Source organism: Podarcis muralis, chromosome 2 (assembly GCF_964188315.1).
Source record: "Podarcis muralis chromosome 2, rPodMur119.hap1.1, whole genome shotgun sequence".
NCBI lineage: Eukaryota > Metazoa > Chordata > Lepidosauria > Squamata > Lacertidae > Podarcis > Podarcis muralis.
In genome coordinates, this window is record NC_135656.1 from 101,114,880 (window position 1) to 101,132,627 (window position 17,748).

A 17,748-nucleotide genomic window follows, 5' to 3' on the forward strand; every position below is an offset into this window, starting at 1 on the left:
TAAAAATTCATTTATTTTCCATTGCTTGAAGAACTACCTTCATGAGTGAAACTGATGAAGCAATTTTGATTTTCACCCAAAATGTCCAGGCCCTTGAAAGCACCAGGTTGTTCAAGATCAAACCATATTTGTTTCTAATACATTTCCAGAACCAACCTATAAAAATGGCAATATATTTTCCAGGATGTATAATGCGATTGCATATGTAGACTGCATTTTTATGTATTTGCGTTGGCAAACTCTGTCAAGTCAAACATTTCATTAAAACGCCGACAACCTGTAACCCACAGAGGTATAAAAGTGTGTAAACACTTTCCTGAAGTGGGCTGTGGTGAATATGGAAAAAAAAATTCAGAGGAAAACTAATGGAATGAATAATAACAGTGGCAGCAGCTTACATTTTTCAAGCAAAGATGTATTCCTGGCTGCAGCTAGTAAGGCTGGGCTCTGTGAGTTCCCTGAATAATGCTTCAATCAGTTTTAGATTATGAGAAGAGGGACTCATTGTAGTAGCCAGGAAAGTAAGGTATGAAAATGGGACAGCTGCATATTAGCTAAAAGGCTTGGAGGTGGAGAACTTGAAGGAACATCTTCTGCCATACCAACCTGCCAGGAAGTTAAGATACTTAGCTGGTGTCCTTCTTTATGTACCTCCTGCTCTGGAGTGGGGTGATTTGTTCCCATAAAAGAGAGGGTATATGGAGATGGTACCCCAGTTGTGGAGTGCTCTCTCCAAAGAAGAACGCCAAGCCTTTAGTGATCTCAACTTAAGCCAGGCAGCTGAAAGCTACTAAAAATCTTATGAATGCAGCTTTGAAAAGTACAAGTAGATTAAAAATGATGAGTTCATCATAACGAGAGAAACACGCTTTGAGATATATGCTACAAGGGACAAACTCAGGATTTATTTATTTTTAAATATATGTTAATCTACTAAGGGCTTTCTCGGTAGTGGCACCCTCCCTGTGGAACACCTTCCCTTCAGATGTCAAGGAGATAAAGAACTATACAACTTTTAGAAGACATCTGAAGGCAGCCCTGTATCGGGAAGTTTTTAACGTCTGATGCTTTATTATGTTTTATATATTCTGTAAGCCACCCAGATGGGTGGGGTATGAATAATAAAATTATTATTATTATTATTATTATTATTATTATTATTATTATTATTATTCCTTCCCCTATTCATCTCACCTATTGACTTAGCAAAGTGGGATGGTGGTGGAGCAAATAGTATATCTATGAGTCTCCAAAATGCCCACTATGTGGCAGCTTAGACCTTTTGCTACCTATGTTTTACTATCTGTATACTTCCCAAATTAAACAGAGATTATTTGACAAGGGTTGGTGGGGTCTAGCAGATTATATGACATTTATGAACTGAGCTACTGAATTGTTATAGCTTTGACTCACTGGTGATACAGAAGCCAAAGTTTGCTGGCATTTAATATGAGCATGAGTAGATTGAAACTGGTGTTCATCTATACAGGCAGCACAAGATTATTCAGTTTTAGAAGTGATCAAAAATGCCCAGTATCCAAAACTCTGAACTCCAGCACCAAACAGAAAATACACCTGTTGATTAGATCTAATCCATTTCTTGACAGCCATGGATTCTGGAGACAGGTTAGGGCAAAAAAACTGGGAAAAGGTAAATGATTTGGAGTGTCCTCTGAGTAAAACAACTGAGAAGCAATGGACTTCACTGTTGGCTTGTTGCGTTTATCTACCTCTGTCAAGGGGGAGCTATTGAATATTTACACTCATTCATTCGGTAAGATCAAGTGACTTTTTACATGAGCAGTTCCCTCTCAGATGCCTCTGTTGCAATGAGGTGTATTAACACAAGCAAATAAAAGGCAGGGTAGACTTTAGCAAGGAGACATTTTGAAAACAAAGGTTTTAAATGTCAAAGCCTTTTTAATTGTTAAACATTTAGCTGCATATTTCCACGTTATTACTCAGGGATGTCTCTCAATGAAAATGCCACTCACTGCCTTGATCTACAGCAAGGCCTCCTATGCATTCATTTTGAGGTTCTCGTTCCAGAGGCACACTAATGGCAGCTTTGTGATGTTGTAAAAACAACAACAGACAAAGTTGGTAAATTAACTAAAGCATTACTTTCCTTCCGTAATTAGCCCAAACTACTAAATCTGTGTCTGTGTACTTAGCTGAGTGTCACGGAAGAAACATGAAGAGAGTGAAAGAAGAAAGGATTCTGTGTAAATATTTAGACCACAGTTCAAATGTATCTGAACAGAATGATAATAGCTAAGATCATTTGGAAGGAAATAGAATGTCATGTTCTATTATCTTCTCGTGTCGAGCGGCTCATGCTCAGAGAACAATAAAACAAAATTAGCCAACTTCCTTTTCCATCAACAATATTTTTGTGTGCATTCCTCCTCCTAAAAATTCAATTTTATGGGCCATGCCCAAAATGAAAAGGATCGGAAATCTAGATGCAGCTTAAGTATCAGGGACTGGGTGGAAAAGAGCAAGGAGTAAAAAAAACAATGAACCAGGCAAACTCTTTGTGGATTCAAACCTACCTGGCGATAAGAGATAGGAACAGGCATGCGAAAAACAATCCATTCCACAATCTCACTGCACGGAGGGGTGGTCAGTGACCCTGTATACCGATAATAACTTCCCAGAGATGCTGGCAGGACTTCCCTCAAGACGAAAGGGTCCAAGAAGGTCTCTTTCTCTGTAAAAATAAAAGCAGAAGCAAAATGGTGTGACTTTAAAGTGATGGGCAACACGAATTAGTCAGAATCTATTTTACACGCCTCCTGTGATTTTGGTTTCCTGCTACTTAAAGAAAGCTCCTTAAACACATGGGCTACTAGCCACGATGGCTTGGTTCTACTTCCTCTGTGGGAGGCGACAAGTCTCTGAATATCACAAATGGAGAAAGTGCTTGCAGGCTTCTCCTGATTGGCCACTGTGATAACAGGATGCTGGACCAAATGGGCCTTTGGCTTGATCCAGCAGATTCTTCTTTCATTCTTAGTGCATTGGCACACTTAGGACCAGCATCAGGAACCGGCATCCTTGGGCAGCTGCAGAACCTTGCAGAACCCGTTGCTGATGTGTGTATTGATGCCTTACTCACTCCACCCTTTCCCAGTGTAGCTCTCCAAGCCAAATCAGGATCTAGCCAATGCTGGGCAGTAAACGCTGTTCAGCAGTGGAACAGACTTCTGCCAGAGGTGGTGGACTTTCCTTCTCTGGAGGCTTTCAAGCAGAGGTTGGATGGCCACTTGTAATGTATGATTTAGGTGAGACTTCTGCATTAAGGGGGGTTGGCTTTATTGACCTTTGGGGTTCCTTCCACATCTACAATTCTATGATTTTATGATTCTACACAAAAATGTTAGAAGATCTCAAATGTTCCACACTCTTTAGTATTCTTAACATTTTAAAGTATGTTACATAGACAGACTCTTCATACAGCTCTCCTCCCCCAGTGGGACTGCCCAATATTTATATAAGAAATAGACGGCAAGGCCGTTCTCTGTTCAAGATGGCCCAATGGATTCATGAATTGAACATGGATTTGAATTCAGACCTCTTGGCACTCTAGACACTTGATTCCACCAGGTGTCATATTTGCCAAAATTCTAACATCTTTCTAACCCCTTTAGCATGCAAACCATTTTCTATAATGGTCAGTTCATCCACCCTGACAAGTACGGCTCAGAGAGTGTGACTATAAATTCAGTGTGTTTGGTATTCAGATCAGGTCTGCCAAGTCCAGATCAAATCTTCATCAGCTGGACTAGACTGATAGCTAAAGCAAGTGCCAAATATGATTTATTTCATGTGGAGCAGAGGTGAGCAACTTGTTCAGCACTGGAACGATATTTCTACATCAGATATGTATCACAAGCCAGAAGTCGCACCAAATTGCATATTTCAAGTGCAAGTAATTAACATAATATACATACTGTTTTCACAAACTTGGTGCGTGCCCAGCTAGAACTGGTAGATCAGTTGCACATATGCTGAAAAATTATTCCTCTGAAACAACCTTCCTGTTACAAGTGAAACAACTCAAATGTGACAAACAGGGGTGAACCCATTTGAAATGCGCAGATATAAAAAATATATATAGCAACTGAGGGAACAACAAACGAATAAACACAACCAATCTTTTTGGGCTACCTTTCAGCAGTCCTGCCATACCTTTGTCAAACATTCCTCTATGACTGTAAGAATTTGGAGGATGCTTTGAAAACATTCCAATATTAAAGGGAAAAGAAAACAATGTGAGGGCCTATACCCACCTACACTCGAGCAAGCCTCATTAAATGCAGAGGGACTTACTTCATAGAAAACATGCTGTCAAGTGTGGTATGAAGTCCATGAAATATTACGGTGTCCATCCCTCATCATGAAAACAGGGGTATCAGATTCACCTTTCCTTCCTACCTGCCTTTTTCTTTAACTTTAGGAAATAATATGAGCAGCTTTAAGGAACATAAGGCAACACAAAGACCTTACCCACGATAGCAAATGATAATTCACAGGTTTTGGTGCTGGAGTGGGCCACGCACAACTGACATGACAACAGTTAGTGTTAGAACTCTTAGAAAAGAAATCTCTTAAGTTTCACACCCTCCTCTTCTCAGAGCTGGCAAATAAAGAGGTCGCCTCAGCCAGGACTTGTTTTCGGCTGGAACCCACCAGAACTCAGTACCGGCACCTCTCAGGTGGGCACCATTGGCCATTCTAAGAAAATGAGGAAGATGCTCTTGGTGAGTTCTGGCGCCTCTTTTTCTAGAAAAACAGCACTGTCCTCAGCCATGGTGAGGGTGAAGGTGAGGGTTTCAGATGCACTGAGATCTATGAGAGACATACAGGTAGACTGCATGCAACCTGGCTACAGGATATTCTTCTCTCAGCGTTGAGAAAAGACCACACAGAGCATGAAGAAGAAGCAGCTCACAAACACGGATGTTTAAAGGGCTGCCTGGGCCTGGCAAGTCATGTTACAGGAAGGAGGAGGGAAACATCATGGCTTGAGCAGCCATTTTGTTCTTCAGCAAACTGCAGAATTTGTACAGCCTTCAGAGGAGGAGAGACTTATTCAGGTCTGCCAAGCAAGGTAGAGAGAGATGCTAGTTACAGCCTTGTTATAGCCAAAGGGAGAAAGGATGGAAAAGTATCTCTCTTCTGTGGCTTCTCTAATCTACAGAATTTGTGAGCAAGGTGCTTTGTTATGTTATTTCCACACACACATGACACCCCACAATCGGGGGATAAGGGTGAATTGTTGAAAGATGTCATCTGCAATGCAGGCTCCTGATAACCCTCCCTGCTTACATTACTTCCACAAAGAGCTTCCTCTGGAGCAGGTCGAACCTATAGGCTCATCATACAGCCACATCCTTGGCCTGAGGTCATGCCACCACAATCCTTGGACTACAAGGACTCCACTGCAAATACTACCATCAAATCTTATCTTGGAGCTGACACTTACAAAATTGGGCAAGGCCCCTTTAAATTAAAACAGCTCACAAACTCCACATGAAACATACTGCCACCAGTTTGGGGATTAATGTGTTACACTCCTCTTCTTAGATTCTACAGACCACACCTTAGAGGAAAAGGGACGTAATTTCATTTTCAGATAAGCACTTTAGTCAGCAAAGTGAAATCTGCTGACGTTCATCAACTTTGCTAAAATCTACATTTTGGAAAACCCAGAAGAAAAAAAAAAAAAAAAAAAAAAAGGGGAAGGAACAGTCACTGGCAATAACAGATCTCCACTGTTCTTTCACCGGCATCCCCTGCGGTTCTTGCGATTAACTGGCCAAATCCCCTACTATTGCTATGAAAAAGGTAACAGCAAGGTTCTTATTAAGTGCTTTATGCCTAGAGTTGGTTCCGACTCGCAACAATGGAACTTCTCCCATGCTGTGCAAGCTTATTTCCTTTGCCTTGCTGCTTTCACTGGATTCTTTCTGGAGATGTTTTTATATATTTAGTCAGATAAGGAGCAACAAGATAATCTTGTTTGACCTCCTGTGTAATGAAATCTTCAGATTCCCCCCCCCTTTTTTTCTTCTTCTCTTCTTCTTCCAGGTAGTGTAACATCAAATATGTTCAGCAGGCTTTAGGAAGCATATACTGTAGGAAGATTTCCAAGTTAAAAAATGGATGAATCTAAGTCTTCCTTCGTGCAATGCATGATGATCACTAGCGCAATGGCTTCAAAAAGGATTAAGCCATGGTGGAAAGGAATTCAGGGCTACCTAGTCATTTTAAAGGGTAGCCTCAACCTACCAAGCTATTACCTTGGGGTCCCTGTGTTAACGGAAAGCAATAGATGTAATTATCTATTGAAAATTAACTTTCAGTTTACTGAAAGATTATTTATTTAACAAGATTTATATGCTGCATAATCAGGAAAACCTCCAAAGGGTTTGCAAAAAACTGTAACAAATAGTTCATAAATTAATACAGAACATAAACCCTTAATATAAAATTTCATAATATAAAAAAAAAGACTTTGCCAAGTTTCTGAGCATTAAAACAGTTTCCCTTGTGCACCTCTGACAGATCCAATTCTAATACTATTTTGCCTTTTTAAAATTCAATTTGCCAACATCCATGATATAAGAGGAAGACATCAACAAACACAAATCCAGCTTGATTTCAGATTAAACCTCTGCACCACTACAACAATTTACAGTCGTACCTCAGGTTAAGTACTTAATTCGTTCCGGAGATCTGTTCTCAACCTGAAACTGTTCTTAACCTGAAGCACCACTTTAGCTAATGGGGCCTCCTGCTGCTGCCGCGCCGCTGGAGCACGATCTCTGTTCTCATCCTGAAGCAAAGTTCTTAACCTGAAGGACTATTTCTGGGTTAGCAGAGTCTGTAACCTGAAGCGTATGTAACCTGAAGCACCACTGTATAGTGATATAATCTGACTCCTTTTTCTGATATGTTTTGCAGCTGGTACACAGTGGGCCACATGTGTTACAGAGCTACTACTGTCACCATTTCTGTCAGGGTGTGCCTGCCTACTTGTGTGAAAAAAGATTTCAGAAGGCGATCTCTTGGACCTCTATACTGTATTGGCCTGAATATAAGCCTCAGTTTCCCCCCAAATTCCAACTGTGAAATGTTGAAGTGTGGCTTATATTCACAACCTTATGGTACGCAGCCAGGAGTGCGGGGCAAACAGCGCCAGAAGCGCGGCAAAACAGCGCCCACCCCGTGTGTGGTCCCCCGTCCTCACCCATGGCCAGGATGGGAGAGAGAGAGGAAGGGGAAAGGCCGCCGGCAACGCAGCGTGGCTCCCCCCCCCAAAGTATGCAGCAAGGAATGGAGTGGCTTATATTCAGGCATTTTCTCTTTTTTCCCTCTCCCCCCTCCAATTTTAAAGGTGCGTCTTATATCCGGGTGTGGCTTATTTTCGGGCCAATATGTATAAGGGGCAGGCTAACAGATAACGAGTGACCTATTCCACCTGAGGTTGACCACAAAAATCAACAGGAAGGTTGGCCTTGTTGGGAAAACCATCTAAGACCGCAGAAGGTATCTTGGAAACGCAGCTCAGTAAAGGCATTTCTTAAGAAAACCAGTGAAAGTTTGGTCAGATAACAAGCTCTAAAATGCTCTGTTCTCAGGATACCAAGGGGAAAATCCGGTATTTCTAATTAGTTGTAGGTCCCTTCTGGATTCGATCCTTAGTTGACACTTACTCAAGATCAAAGCAGAGCTCGGTTTTGGAAAACAATAATAGTCTAATACATCTTGACTTGCTTTCCTGAGTTGGTTATCACCCAATTCCATATAGCACAGTACAGGAATACGCTCAATAGGCATAGTAGCAATTTTTAAAATAACCGCGTGCTGTCTGTTCTTGCTGATATTCCGGATGGTAGAGAGTATAGCTTCTGAAAATATATATACTCTGCACAGTTTCTAAAACTTTAATGGAGCTTAGATCAGAGCCCCAGATTTCAACACCATTTTTGGGAAGCTATGATCTCTACCATCAGGAATATCAACAGCACAGAGTACCATAGAGCATTTGAGTAAGCACTTTGCCACCAAATACCTTTCGGGCAGATTCAATTATTGTAATAGAACTTCATCAATGCCCCTATGGTTTTTTGTGCCTTGACTTTAACTGCCTCCATATGAAGTTTCCAATAGTCTCACCTGAGTACATCCAGGTATCTGTAAGAGTGAGTTTGTTCCATAACTTGGTTTTAAGAGTAATTTATAGATAGGCTTTCCTGTTTACTGTATGTACTGAAAGACCTCCCATAAGATTTTTGAGGCCCAATTTGGAAAACAAGAGAAGAGCACTAAATTATCTGCATACATCAATACTGATATCTTTCTGTTCCTAATTACTGGACAGGGGGAGTTTGCACTGGCACAATATGGCACCAAATCATTAATATAAATGTTAAAAAGAGTGAGAGCCAGAATACAACCTGGCTTCACTCCTCGTGACATTTTAAAAGCATCAGTCACACCACCATCTAAACCTATTCTGACCCTCATTTCTGTATTGCTGCATAATTATTGGATCAATAGCAGAAGTCTGCAGTCAATGTTAGCAACTTGAAATTTCTCCCACAGTCTGTTTTGATTAACAGAGAGGAATGCAGCAGAAGGATCAATAAAGGCGGCAGAAAGATTATTCTTAATGTTCTTTGTATATTTCCTTATAATATGGTTCGGAGTAAAACATTAATCAATGGTACTGTGTCCGCTGAATTCCGCTTGTTTGTCATGAATAAGGCTGTTATTTTGCAACCAGTCTGATAATTTTTAAAGGATATATCAAGTATATGTGTCAAGAATATAGCTTTGAGCAAATGTCTAACAACCTAACTGGTTGATAGGAAGGAGCCAAAAACTATTCCTTTTTTTATAAATTGGAAAAATGATACCCATTTTCCATCTAGAGGGCATTTGGCCCATGTTGTTTAGGTGGTAAATAAACCAGCCAGGATGCCAACAAAGGTCCGTCTAGTTAAAGCCATGGTTTTCCCAGTAGTGATGTATGGAAGTGAGAGCTGGACCATAAAGAAGGCTGATCGCCGAAGAATTGATGCTTTTGAATTATGGTGCTGGAGAAGACTCTTGAGAGTCCCATGGACTGCAAGAAGATCAAACGCATCCATTCTTAAGGAAATCAGCCCTGAGTGCTCACTGGAAGGACAGATCGTGAAGCTGAGGCTCCAGTACTTTGGCCACCTCATGAGAAGAGAAGACTCCCTGGAGAAGACACTGATGCTGGGAAAGATGGAGGGCACAAGGAGAAGGGGGCGACAGAGGACGAGATGGTTGGATAGTGTTTTCGAGGTTACCAGCATGAGTTTGACCAAACTGCGGGAAGTAGTGGAGGACAGAGGTGTCTGGCGTGCTCTGGTCCATGGGGTCACGAAGAGTCGGACACGACTAAACGACTAAACAACAACAACAAACCAGCCAGGATAGGCACCCACCATTCTATGTACAGTTGTACCTTGAAAGTTGAACGGAATCCGTTCCGGAAGTCTGTTCGACTTCTGAAACATTCGGAAACCAAAGTTTCTGATTGGCTGCAGGAAGCCGTGGAAGCCCCGTCGGACGTTCGGCTTCCAAAAGAATGTTTGAAACCCAGAACACTCACTTCTGGGTTTTTGATCGTTTGGGAGCTGATTTGTTTGGGAGCCAAGGCGTTTGAGACTGTATTCCTTATAGAGCTTTGATGGAAGAATATCTTCTCCAGGAGCTTTTTTAAAATTTCGGGTAGGAAATAAGGGCTTTTATCTCATTGCAGGAGACTGGTTGCCATCCAGGTAAGTTATACAATCTTGGTACATTTGATTGTCCAGAATGACCATCAAATGTATTGGAGAAATATTTAATTGAATCAGAGGGATGAATTGAGGCTTCCTGTGATGATCTTACTACATTTAAACCCCAAGCCATCAGTTCCCAGAACTTGTCTTCCTTCTGTTTCATTACTGCTAGTTCTAATTCCTGCCACTGGTTTTTCATATATTCAAGCTTTATTGTTTTCGAGCAGACATTTATTTTTAAAAGACTTTTTTGTATTCCTATCTATGTTTGATCAAATTTTTCATTGATTCCCCTGGTGGATTCTTATGCAAATTCCTAATTGCCTAAACCAGAACATTTTAGCCACTTTGTCAAACCAGCCAATATGTGTTGATTGTGTGTACTTGGTGATTGTAGAAGTTATCAAACAGGACATGAGTTCTGTGACAATTTGGGGAAGACATCAACAGGATGTGGAGACTTGCTCATAAAAAGCTGATGCAAGCTCCTCAGATGATTACTATATAGTGTCTCTTGAATAGCACTGCTCAATTTGTTCAGATAAGTATATTGATCCTTAGGTATGTCCAGAACACTCCGGTGAAGAATATATAAATTATACAAATTCCAACAATTTCAGGCTCTGTGCGTTATATATTTCTTGAACAAATGTTTGCAAGAAAATGATTTTTAAAAACCAAACTTTAAAACCATAATGAAATTTATCAAATATAGATAAAACCAACAAATTAAAAACAAAGATTGTTGTTTAGTCATTTAGTCGTGTCCGACTCTTCATGACCCCATGGAACAGAGCACGCCAGGCACTCCTGTCTTCCACTGCCTCCCGCAGTTTGGTCAGACTCGAGAACACTTTCCAACCATCGCGTCCTCTGTCATCCCCTTCTCCTTGCGCCCTCAATCTTTCCCAACATCAGGGTCTTTTCCAGGGAGTCTTCTCTTCTCATGAGGTGGCCAAAGTCTTGGAGCCTCAGCTTCAGGATCTGTCCTTCCAGTGAGCACTCAGGGCTGATTTACTTAAGAATGGAGAGGTTGGATCTTCTTGCAGTCCATGGGACTCTCAAGAGGCTCCCCCAGCACCAGAATTCAAAAGCATCAAACAAAGATACATAATAAAATTATAATTCTGGGTAGGCTTGCCTACACAAAAACGTTTTTTTGGCAGACATCAAAAATAATACAGCAAAGGTGCCTGCTTAACATTAACTATCCACACACTATCCCAAAAGCTGGCTCCAGAACCCTCAGGTGTGTTGTTGGTGTATGATTGTTTCACTTACCTCTTGGCCTGGGTTTGCACTAGATGATGTGCAGGGGTTCCATTCCTGGCCCCCTTGTGTGTTGGTGGAGCATGCATAAGCCTATTCTGGCTCCTCCCTGTTCCACCCCCATTTCTCCCTCTTCCAGGTCCAAAAGGACCTGCCTATCAGTGGTCGCACATAAATTGGACATGCCTAAAATGGCCCCCACCTGTACTGTGTCTGCTGTCTCATATCAACTGTGGGGACTTTCTTTCTTCTTGAGAATTCCATCCCTCCATTAGGCAAATTCCTGTAGAACGGCTATATCAGTGGCAGTAAGTAAGATGACAACTAAAGATGAAATCACCTTATTCAGAGGCACTTCGTGTCTGATTGCTGAGTGTCTATAGCCTTCTCGATTTGAATGGACACTTTGAGTTAGTGCGATTCATCTTTTCATCATGGTTCTCATCGCTTCCTTGGCTTAGGCCAAGGGAAAGGGGAGGAAATTCAAGCCTCCCCAGGTGTAACTAATGCAGGTGGTTCTTCTGAAAGTACCGTTTCTCTTCTTGTGGCCCAGGGGCACTTCACACATTAAAAGTTTTCCTATAGAGAGATAATCTCCATGTAGGAGACGTGCTTACCCAATGTGCAAAATGCAGCACGAGTGCTTTTCATCCTTCATTTCATTTTCAAAATAGGCTGCTAATTGGTATACATACAAATCTTGCCAAACCGAGATCATTAAAAAGGGGGAATAAAATCAGAAGTGTGCAGTTAGCATATGTCTGAATTAAATCCAGGCTAAGGAATTGCTCTGGGGATATGAGGGCAGAATAAACTCTCCTCCTAGCTTCAAAACAAGATGCCCAAAACGAGACACAGAATTGCCTTCTTATTTGCACAAAACCGAGGACAGCCCCAATGACTGAGTCAATCAGCTGCTATTCAGTTATTGGTGTTTCGCTTCCCCTCTGCAGCCTCCTTCCCTAAAACAAGGTCAAATTATTGAAGGATTTCTCCTGCTGCCTCTCCCTATGATTGCAGCTCTCACCTCTATCTTTACCCCACTACAAGGAGGCCCTAGACTAGTTTCTTATGTAGTACCAAGACGTGTATGGATTTTATTATTTCAGCATTTTAAATGTTCTAAATTAATCATACACCTTCACTCTCCCATGGCTTTTCCCACGAGGTCGGGGTTCCTCTTCCTGCCCCTCTCTGTCATTGTACGAGGCTTGCTCACACATTATGCTGAGTGTAGGTAGACACTGTCTCTGTGCATCTATAGGAGCTTGTGTGAAATATCTGTACACAGCTGCATAAGACTGTATACTCAGTGGATGTTACATGTGAATGAATGCACAACTGTAAAGCTCAAACTATTTGTGTACACCGCCACAAAGACTGTGTGCTTGTTGAATGTAGCATGCAAACACCCTTATGATATATCATATAGGCTATCTGTAGGGAGGGACATAAAATAGATCATTTAAGTGAGGTAAGCAGAAGTTAAGGAAAGCGTCCTGGAATCTTTGTAGGTTCTGTACACCCTTTCTCTTACCGGGCCTGCATATTGAATCTTCTTTTATTTTTAAAGGTGGTAAACCGCCCAGCTATACTCCTCGCAGAGAACAAGAGCTGTGGTCACTCAGAGCTGTGGTCAAGGTTGCTGCTGGCTTGGACATTAGGCAAGTGACGGGGACTGTGCAGGGAAGAACCACTGATGAAGAAGAACCACTGCCACCTTGATGAAAAACTAACGCAATATAATATATATATATGAAATTTGAGGATGGGGAGAGGGGAAAGTTTGCCTTGAGACGAGATCAGGGCTGTGGGAAACTTTTTTTAATGCCAAGGGCATTGCCTTGGGGTAATCTGAAAGGACTCACATGCTAATGTTGGGTAAGGCCAGAGACAGCGGTGGGCACCCCTTTTCTCTCTCCCTACCATCCCCTTTTCTTTCTCTCTCAATTTCTGATACCCCCTCTTCTCTCTCATTATTCCCTGCTGGGTGAGGAAGAGGTCACTTTGCCAGAGGGTGGAAGAGGGTTTTTCTCCCTTCCCTCTTTGATGCATTTTGGCTCCATCTCTCTCCATCTCTCTAGGCTTGCCATACATCCAGAAAATTCCAGACATGTACAGAAATTGGATGCCTAAAATGGGGATTGGATTCCAGACATGTACATGTAAAATGGGGATTGGATTCCAGACATGTACAGAAATTGGATGCCTAAAATGGGGCGCATGGTGAGGGCTCCAGCTGCCCATTGGCACCGCTGCTATTGGTGCTGGCTACTGCCTTCCTCGCTTGGCCGTGTGCAGCCACCCCGTCGGGCAACTGCTTCTTCAAGGTGCAGGTGGCATGCTAGGCTGCAGCGGTGCTTCAGCACCTGGCGGCGGCGCAGTGCCACGGCCACAGTGCCAGCACCTGGTGTGTCTTTCCCAGGGGCCTGGACCCGCCATTTACATCTCCGAGCCTGCCTGCCCAGCCACAAGGTGAGAGCGCTCCTGTCCGATGGCTCCCACTACTGTCTCCTGCAGGTAAAAGGGAGGCAGTGTGGGACTGCAAGTGTGTTATTCCGGAAACTGGAAGCGAGAGAATCGCTTTCACTCTCCATGAACTCTGTGATCCAAGGAGGTTGGGTGGCCTGTAGCCCTAGCGGAATGAGCTCCCCCCCCCATCCTCCACTCCTGGCCTGAGGCAACTCTATGGTTGCAGGAGGTTGGCTGTGTTAGGAAATCTGCCATATCTTAATCAGGAGAAACTGGCCACTCTCCAGGCACCCGGCATGATCTCCTGGTGACCTCCCTGTCTGTATTCCCCGGCAGATGCAGGCAAGGTCTCGATCGGCGATCCTCCTCAACATGAGAGAGAACACACCGCTCTTCCCCCTCCCCAGGCAGGGGGAAAGAGAGAGACAGAAATGTATTTACATGCCTTTATTTATGTCTTTGCAGCATTACAGAGAAACACGTCTGCTCTCATCAGAGTCCAACAGAAGAGAGACAAAACTCCTCCTCCTGTACTTCCTGTACAGGTCACTCTGAATTATTTCCGGTGCTTTGCACTGAAAATAGACCCTCCCTCTGTTCCCACGGAACAGTTCCAACATTCCCATTATGTTTTGCATTCAAGCCACCTGCTGCTCGCGGTCGCATTGCATCCATATCGTAACAGGCTGTGCTCCTTGCAGGCAGCAGTGGGAAGGGAAAGCAGGTTTGAAGGGGAGCCGGAGAGACCAAGGGAAGTGACAAGGCAGGGGATCCAAGGCGGGTATTGGGCTCTCGGGTGGCCTTCTTACGTGGGGTCATATTTTTCAGTGTTTTCCTTGAAAAAGCTCAACAATTTTGGGGGTGTCTGGAAATATGGCAAGCCTACATCTCCCCATTTTTTTGACTTCCTGCACTCCTACAGCCCACCCAGGCTCCCCTCCACCCAACCACATGGAATTTCATCCTTGAGCTGCAGGTTCCCCACTTCTGCATTAGATGCCTTAATTGCCTAGAGCCTAACAAGATGTTTCCCATGCTTTTCAGCTTCCTATAATCCCACAGGATGTTCCTTGCATGCACTTTGGCTCACCTAACCCAACAGTGGCAACAACACATCCTTGCATAGGTCCTCTCTTTGTGTATAACCCTTTACATCAGAAGTGGCTAACCAGCGACTAACCAGATAAACTACAACTCCCATCATCCTTGATCACTGGCTATACTGGCTGGGGCTGATGGGAATTGGATTCCAATAACATCAGAGGAACGCAGATTAGCTACCCACAATTTCTATCCTCTGCAGTAGCCCTGACACACTCTGCAGTGACACAATCACTAACAAAATACTACAGAGCCTTGAATGTTCCGTTTACAGAAGAATAGCATTTTCTTAAGCAAAATAAAAAATATTTGAGCCCGAGTGTTATTTGATCGCTAACAGAAACACTATCTTGAGTGAAGTTGTGTAGACTGTACTGAAAATGAGACACAAAGATACATTTATTGAAGAACAACAAAAACACTCAGTTGTGCTGGAATTCCCTGAGGTCTTTGGCAGTCGCTTTTTGCATTCTAATACTTTATTCTCATTAACACCTAGTAACTCTTTGTTTGCATGTAAGTTAAACTCTTTGTGTTCCTGTCTAAAAATCAGTATAACTGCTAATTTGTGCTCAGTACTTAAAATTATACATTGTGATTTTAAATACTGGACCGCAGAACTGGACCACGGAGAATATATATTTCCTTTTAATCTAAGACTAGCAGTAGAATGAAGCTCATATTCCACTTCCAAGGATTTTTTGTACCATATGCTGACAATATTATATTTTAATAATTAATCGTTCATCAAAGGAAAGATGAGCAGGAATGCTAAATTCAAAGTTATTCAGATTGCAAAAATGAATAATGCATGACTTTTATATTAAATACACACTGTAATACGTAGTCTACATTTCATCCAGCCCTGCCTGTCTTCCATTTTTAAACATTTTGAACTGAAATATGAATTATCAACCCAGGGAAACTTATTTAGACAAAAGACAGCCTTATTTGAATGCAAACTTGAAGTATCCTGCTATGATTAAATTTTGGTTATCAATTAGGTGGAATTTATTTTAAGTGTCTGGGAAGACAAAGTCAGTTGCAGAAGGCAGCACCTCTTGGGGGAGGGAAGAAGGCAGGCTTATGATTGCAGTTAAATAGACTTTCTGCCCGTGTGCTCAAATGCTTGACAAGTAGGCCGTTTTGGACGGCTGCCTCTACCAGGTATTGCAAAAGCAAATAACACAACATCACAGGCATAGTTGTTTGTTCAGTCCACTTAGCTCACGCAGAGATTTTGGCTGTTTCATAATATATGCCCTAGATCAGTGTTTCCCAAACGTTTTTGGGCAACGGCACACCTGTTTACCGGAAAAAAATCTCGCGGCACACCACCATTAAAGCCCCGCCCCGTGACGTCAGCGCGCAGCGTCACGCCGGGAGGGACGCACAAAAGTGAAAGTTTTTTCCCTCCCCCTTGCCGGGGTGGGAGGAGGCAGCAGAGCGAGGGACTGAGGGACGGCGGCAGCTGAGGCGGCCACCCCTCGACGCCGTCCCAAAAGCCGCCAAAAAGCCCTAAAAAAAGAGGAGCAGCACAAAAAACACACCACACACGGGGGGCGTGTTCTAATTTGCTTCTAACTCCGGGTTAGAGCGCAGCACGTGGAGGATGGGTGGGGAAAGAGAGAGGAGGCGCACTGATAGAACGCCAGGCACGGGGGCCGCCAGGGAGAGCCAGCGCGCGCCCCACCCCGGACGCTCGCGGCCACCGCCATCCCTCCCTCCCAGGGAAGGCGGGATTAGAGCAAGCGCCCGGGCAGCAAGAAGCGCGCGCGCGCCGGCCCTGCCCTGGATCCCTCAGAACCGCCAGTCTCTGGGAAAGTGGGCTTGGCTTCAGAACTCTCAGGCAGCAGCACCCGCCGCCCGGCAAGGCTTCCCATTGGGAGGCGCGAATGCTTTAGTGGGCGGGGATTGGTGCAAATATAGGCAGGGCGGGCTGAGAGGAGGAGCCGCCGCCGAGGAGCAGCGACACCAGCAGCGTTTCCTCTCCCCCCTCCCCTCCCGTGTCAACAAGCGGGGCGCCTGCGCCGGGGGTTTGCGCGTCAGGCAGGCAGCCAGGCAGGCAGACGGCGAGAGCCCCGCGCTGGGCAGCCGCTGCTCGCCGCCGCCGCCCCGCGTCTCGCCGCCCGACTCGCCCGCCTCCCTCCCACGGCACACCAGCCGATGTCTCACGGCACAGTAGTGTGCCGCGGAACACCGGTTGGGAAACACTGCCCTAGATTGCTGGTAATCAGCTGGTACCTTCCAGCTTTCTTGTGACAACGAACACTGCTATTGATGTATTCAGGTGTTCTAGCTGTTGCTCTGTTTTGTTACCCCCCTTGCCTTTGGCAGAGCGAATGGGGTGGAACCTGAGACTTTCTGAATACCAAACTGATGTTCTACAACTGAGCTATGGCCAGTTTAATGGCTTTGTTTGGGTATCATGCCCGAGAAACGCCTGCACATGAGGTCTTTGAGAGCTGCAATGTTGGGCTATCTGGATCACTGATTTGGCCTCAGTATGAGGCAACTTCATAAATGCAAAAAGGTCATTCCTTAGTTAGAACTCATAAACTTGGGAGTAGCTTGACCAACGCAGCGCAGGGCATTAACATCCTTGTTCCTCACCTATTATAGATGCTGGTGACACAGCATTCATTAATGCACTCCAAGACAATCGGCTAATGTGCTGCTAATGGCTTTCGCATGATGGTGCGCACAATGTGCGTGCCTGCCAAACTTAACACAAATCTCTCACATCGGTGAATTGCCCTTTGCAAGAGAAAGCCACGACTGCTGACGAATCAACTTCATATAAGGTCAAGGCCACGAAGTTACACTTTGAGAAGCAATGCCTGTCTGTGGGCGTCCCATCCCTTAGCTCTCATGTGCATCCATTACAATAATGTTTCATGACAAGATTGGTCCTGGGACTGCTAATGGAACATGGAGCCTTTTCCTTCCAAGGCAACTGCTCTCTGAAAGCTGTGCCAACTGTAGAGAAACCACAAGGCTGCTGGTTGGTTACAGATGAGGATGGACTCTGGCCAGTTTCCTCTGCACAAAAGGCGCAGATCAGGAAGACAAGTACCCC

General features: G+C 43.9%; 1 protein-coding gene across 4 annotated transcripts in view; it reads right to left on the minus strand.

Annotated features, from left to right (window-relative positions):
- PTPRG (protein tyrosine phosphatase receptor type G) overlaps positions 1-17,748 on the minus strand; it is a 538,165-nt gene that overhangs the window by 115,805 nt on the left and 404,612 nt on the right. For all 4 annotated transcript variants that reach the window (XM_028719555.2, XM_077925092.1, XM_077925090.1 and 1 more), the window contains exon 7: positions 2,556-2,713. In XM_028719555.2, coding sequence (XP_028575388.2) covers positions 2,556-2,713 — 158 coding nt within the window. The remainder of the gene's footprint in view (positions 1-2,555; positions 2,714-17,748) is intronic.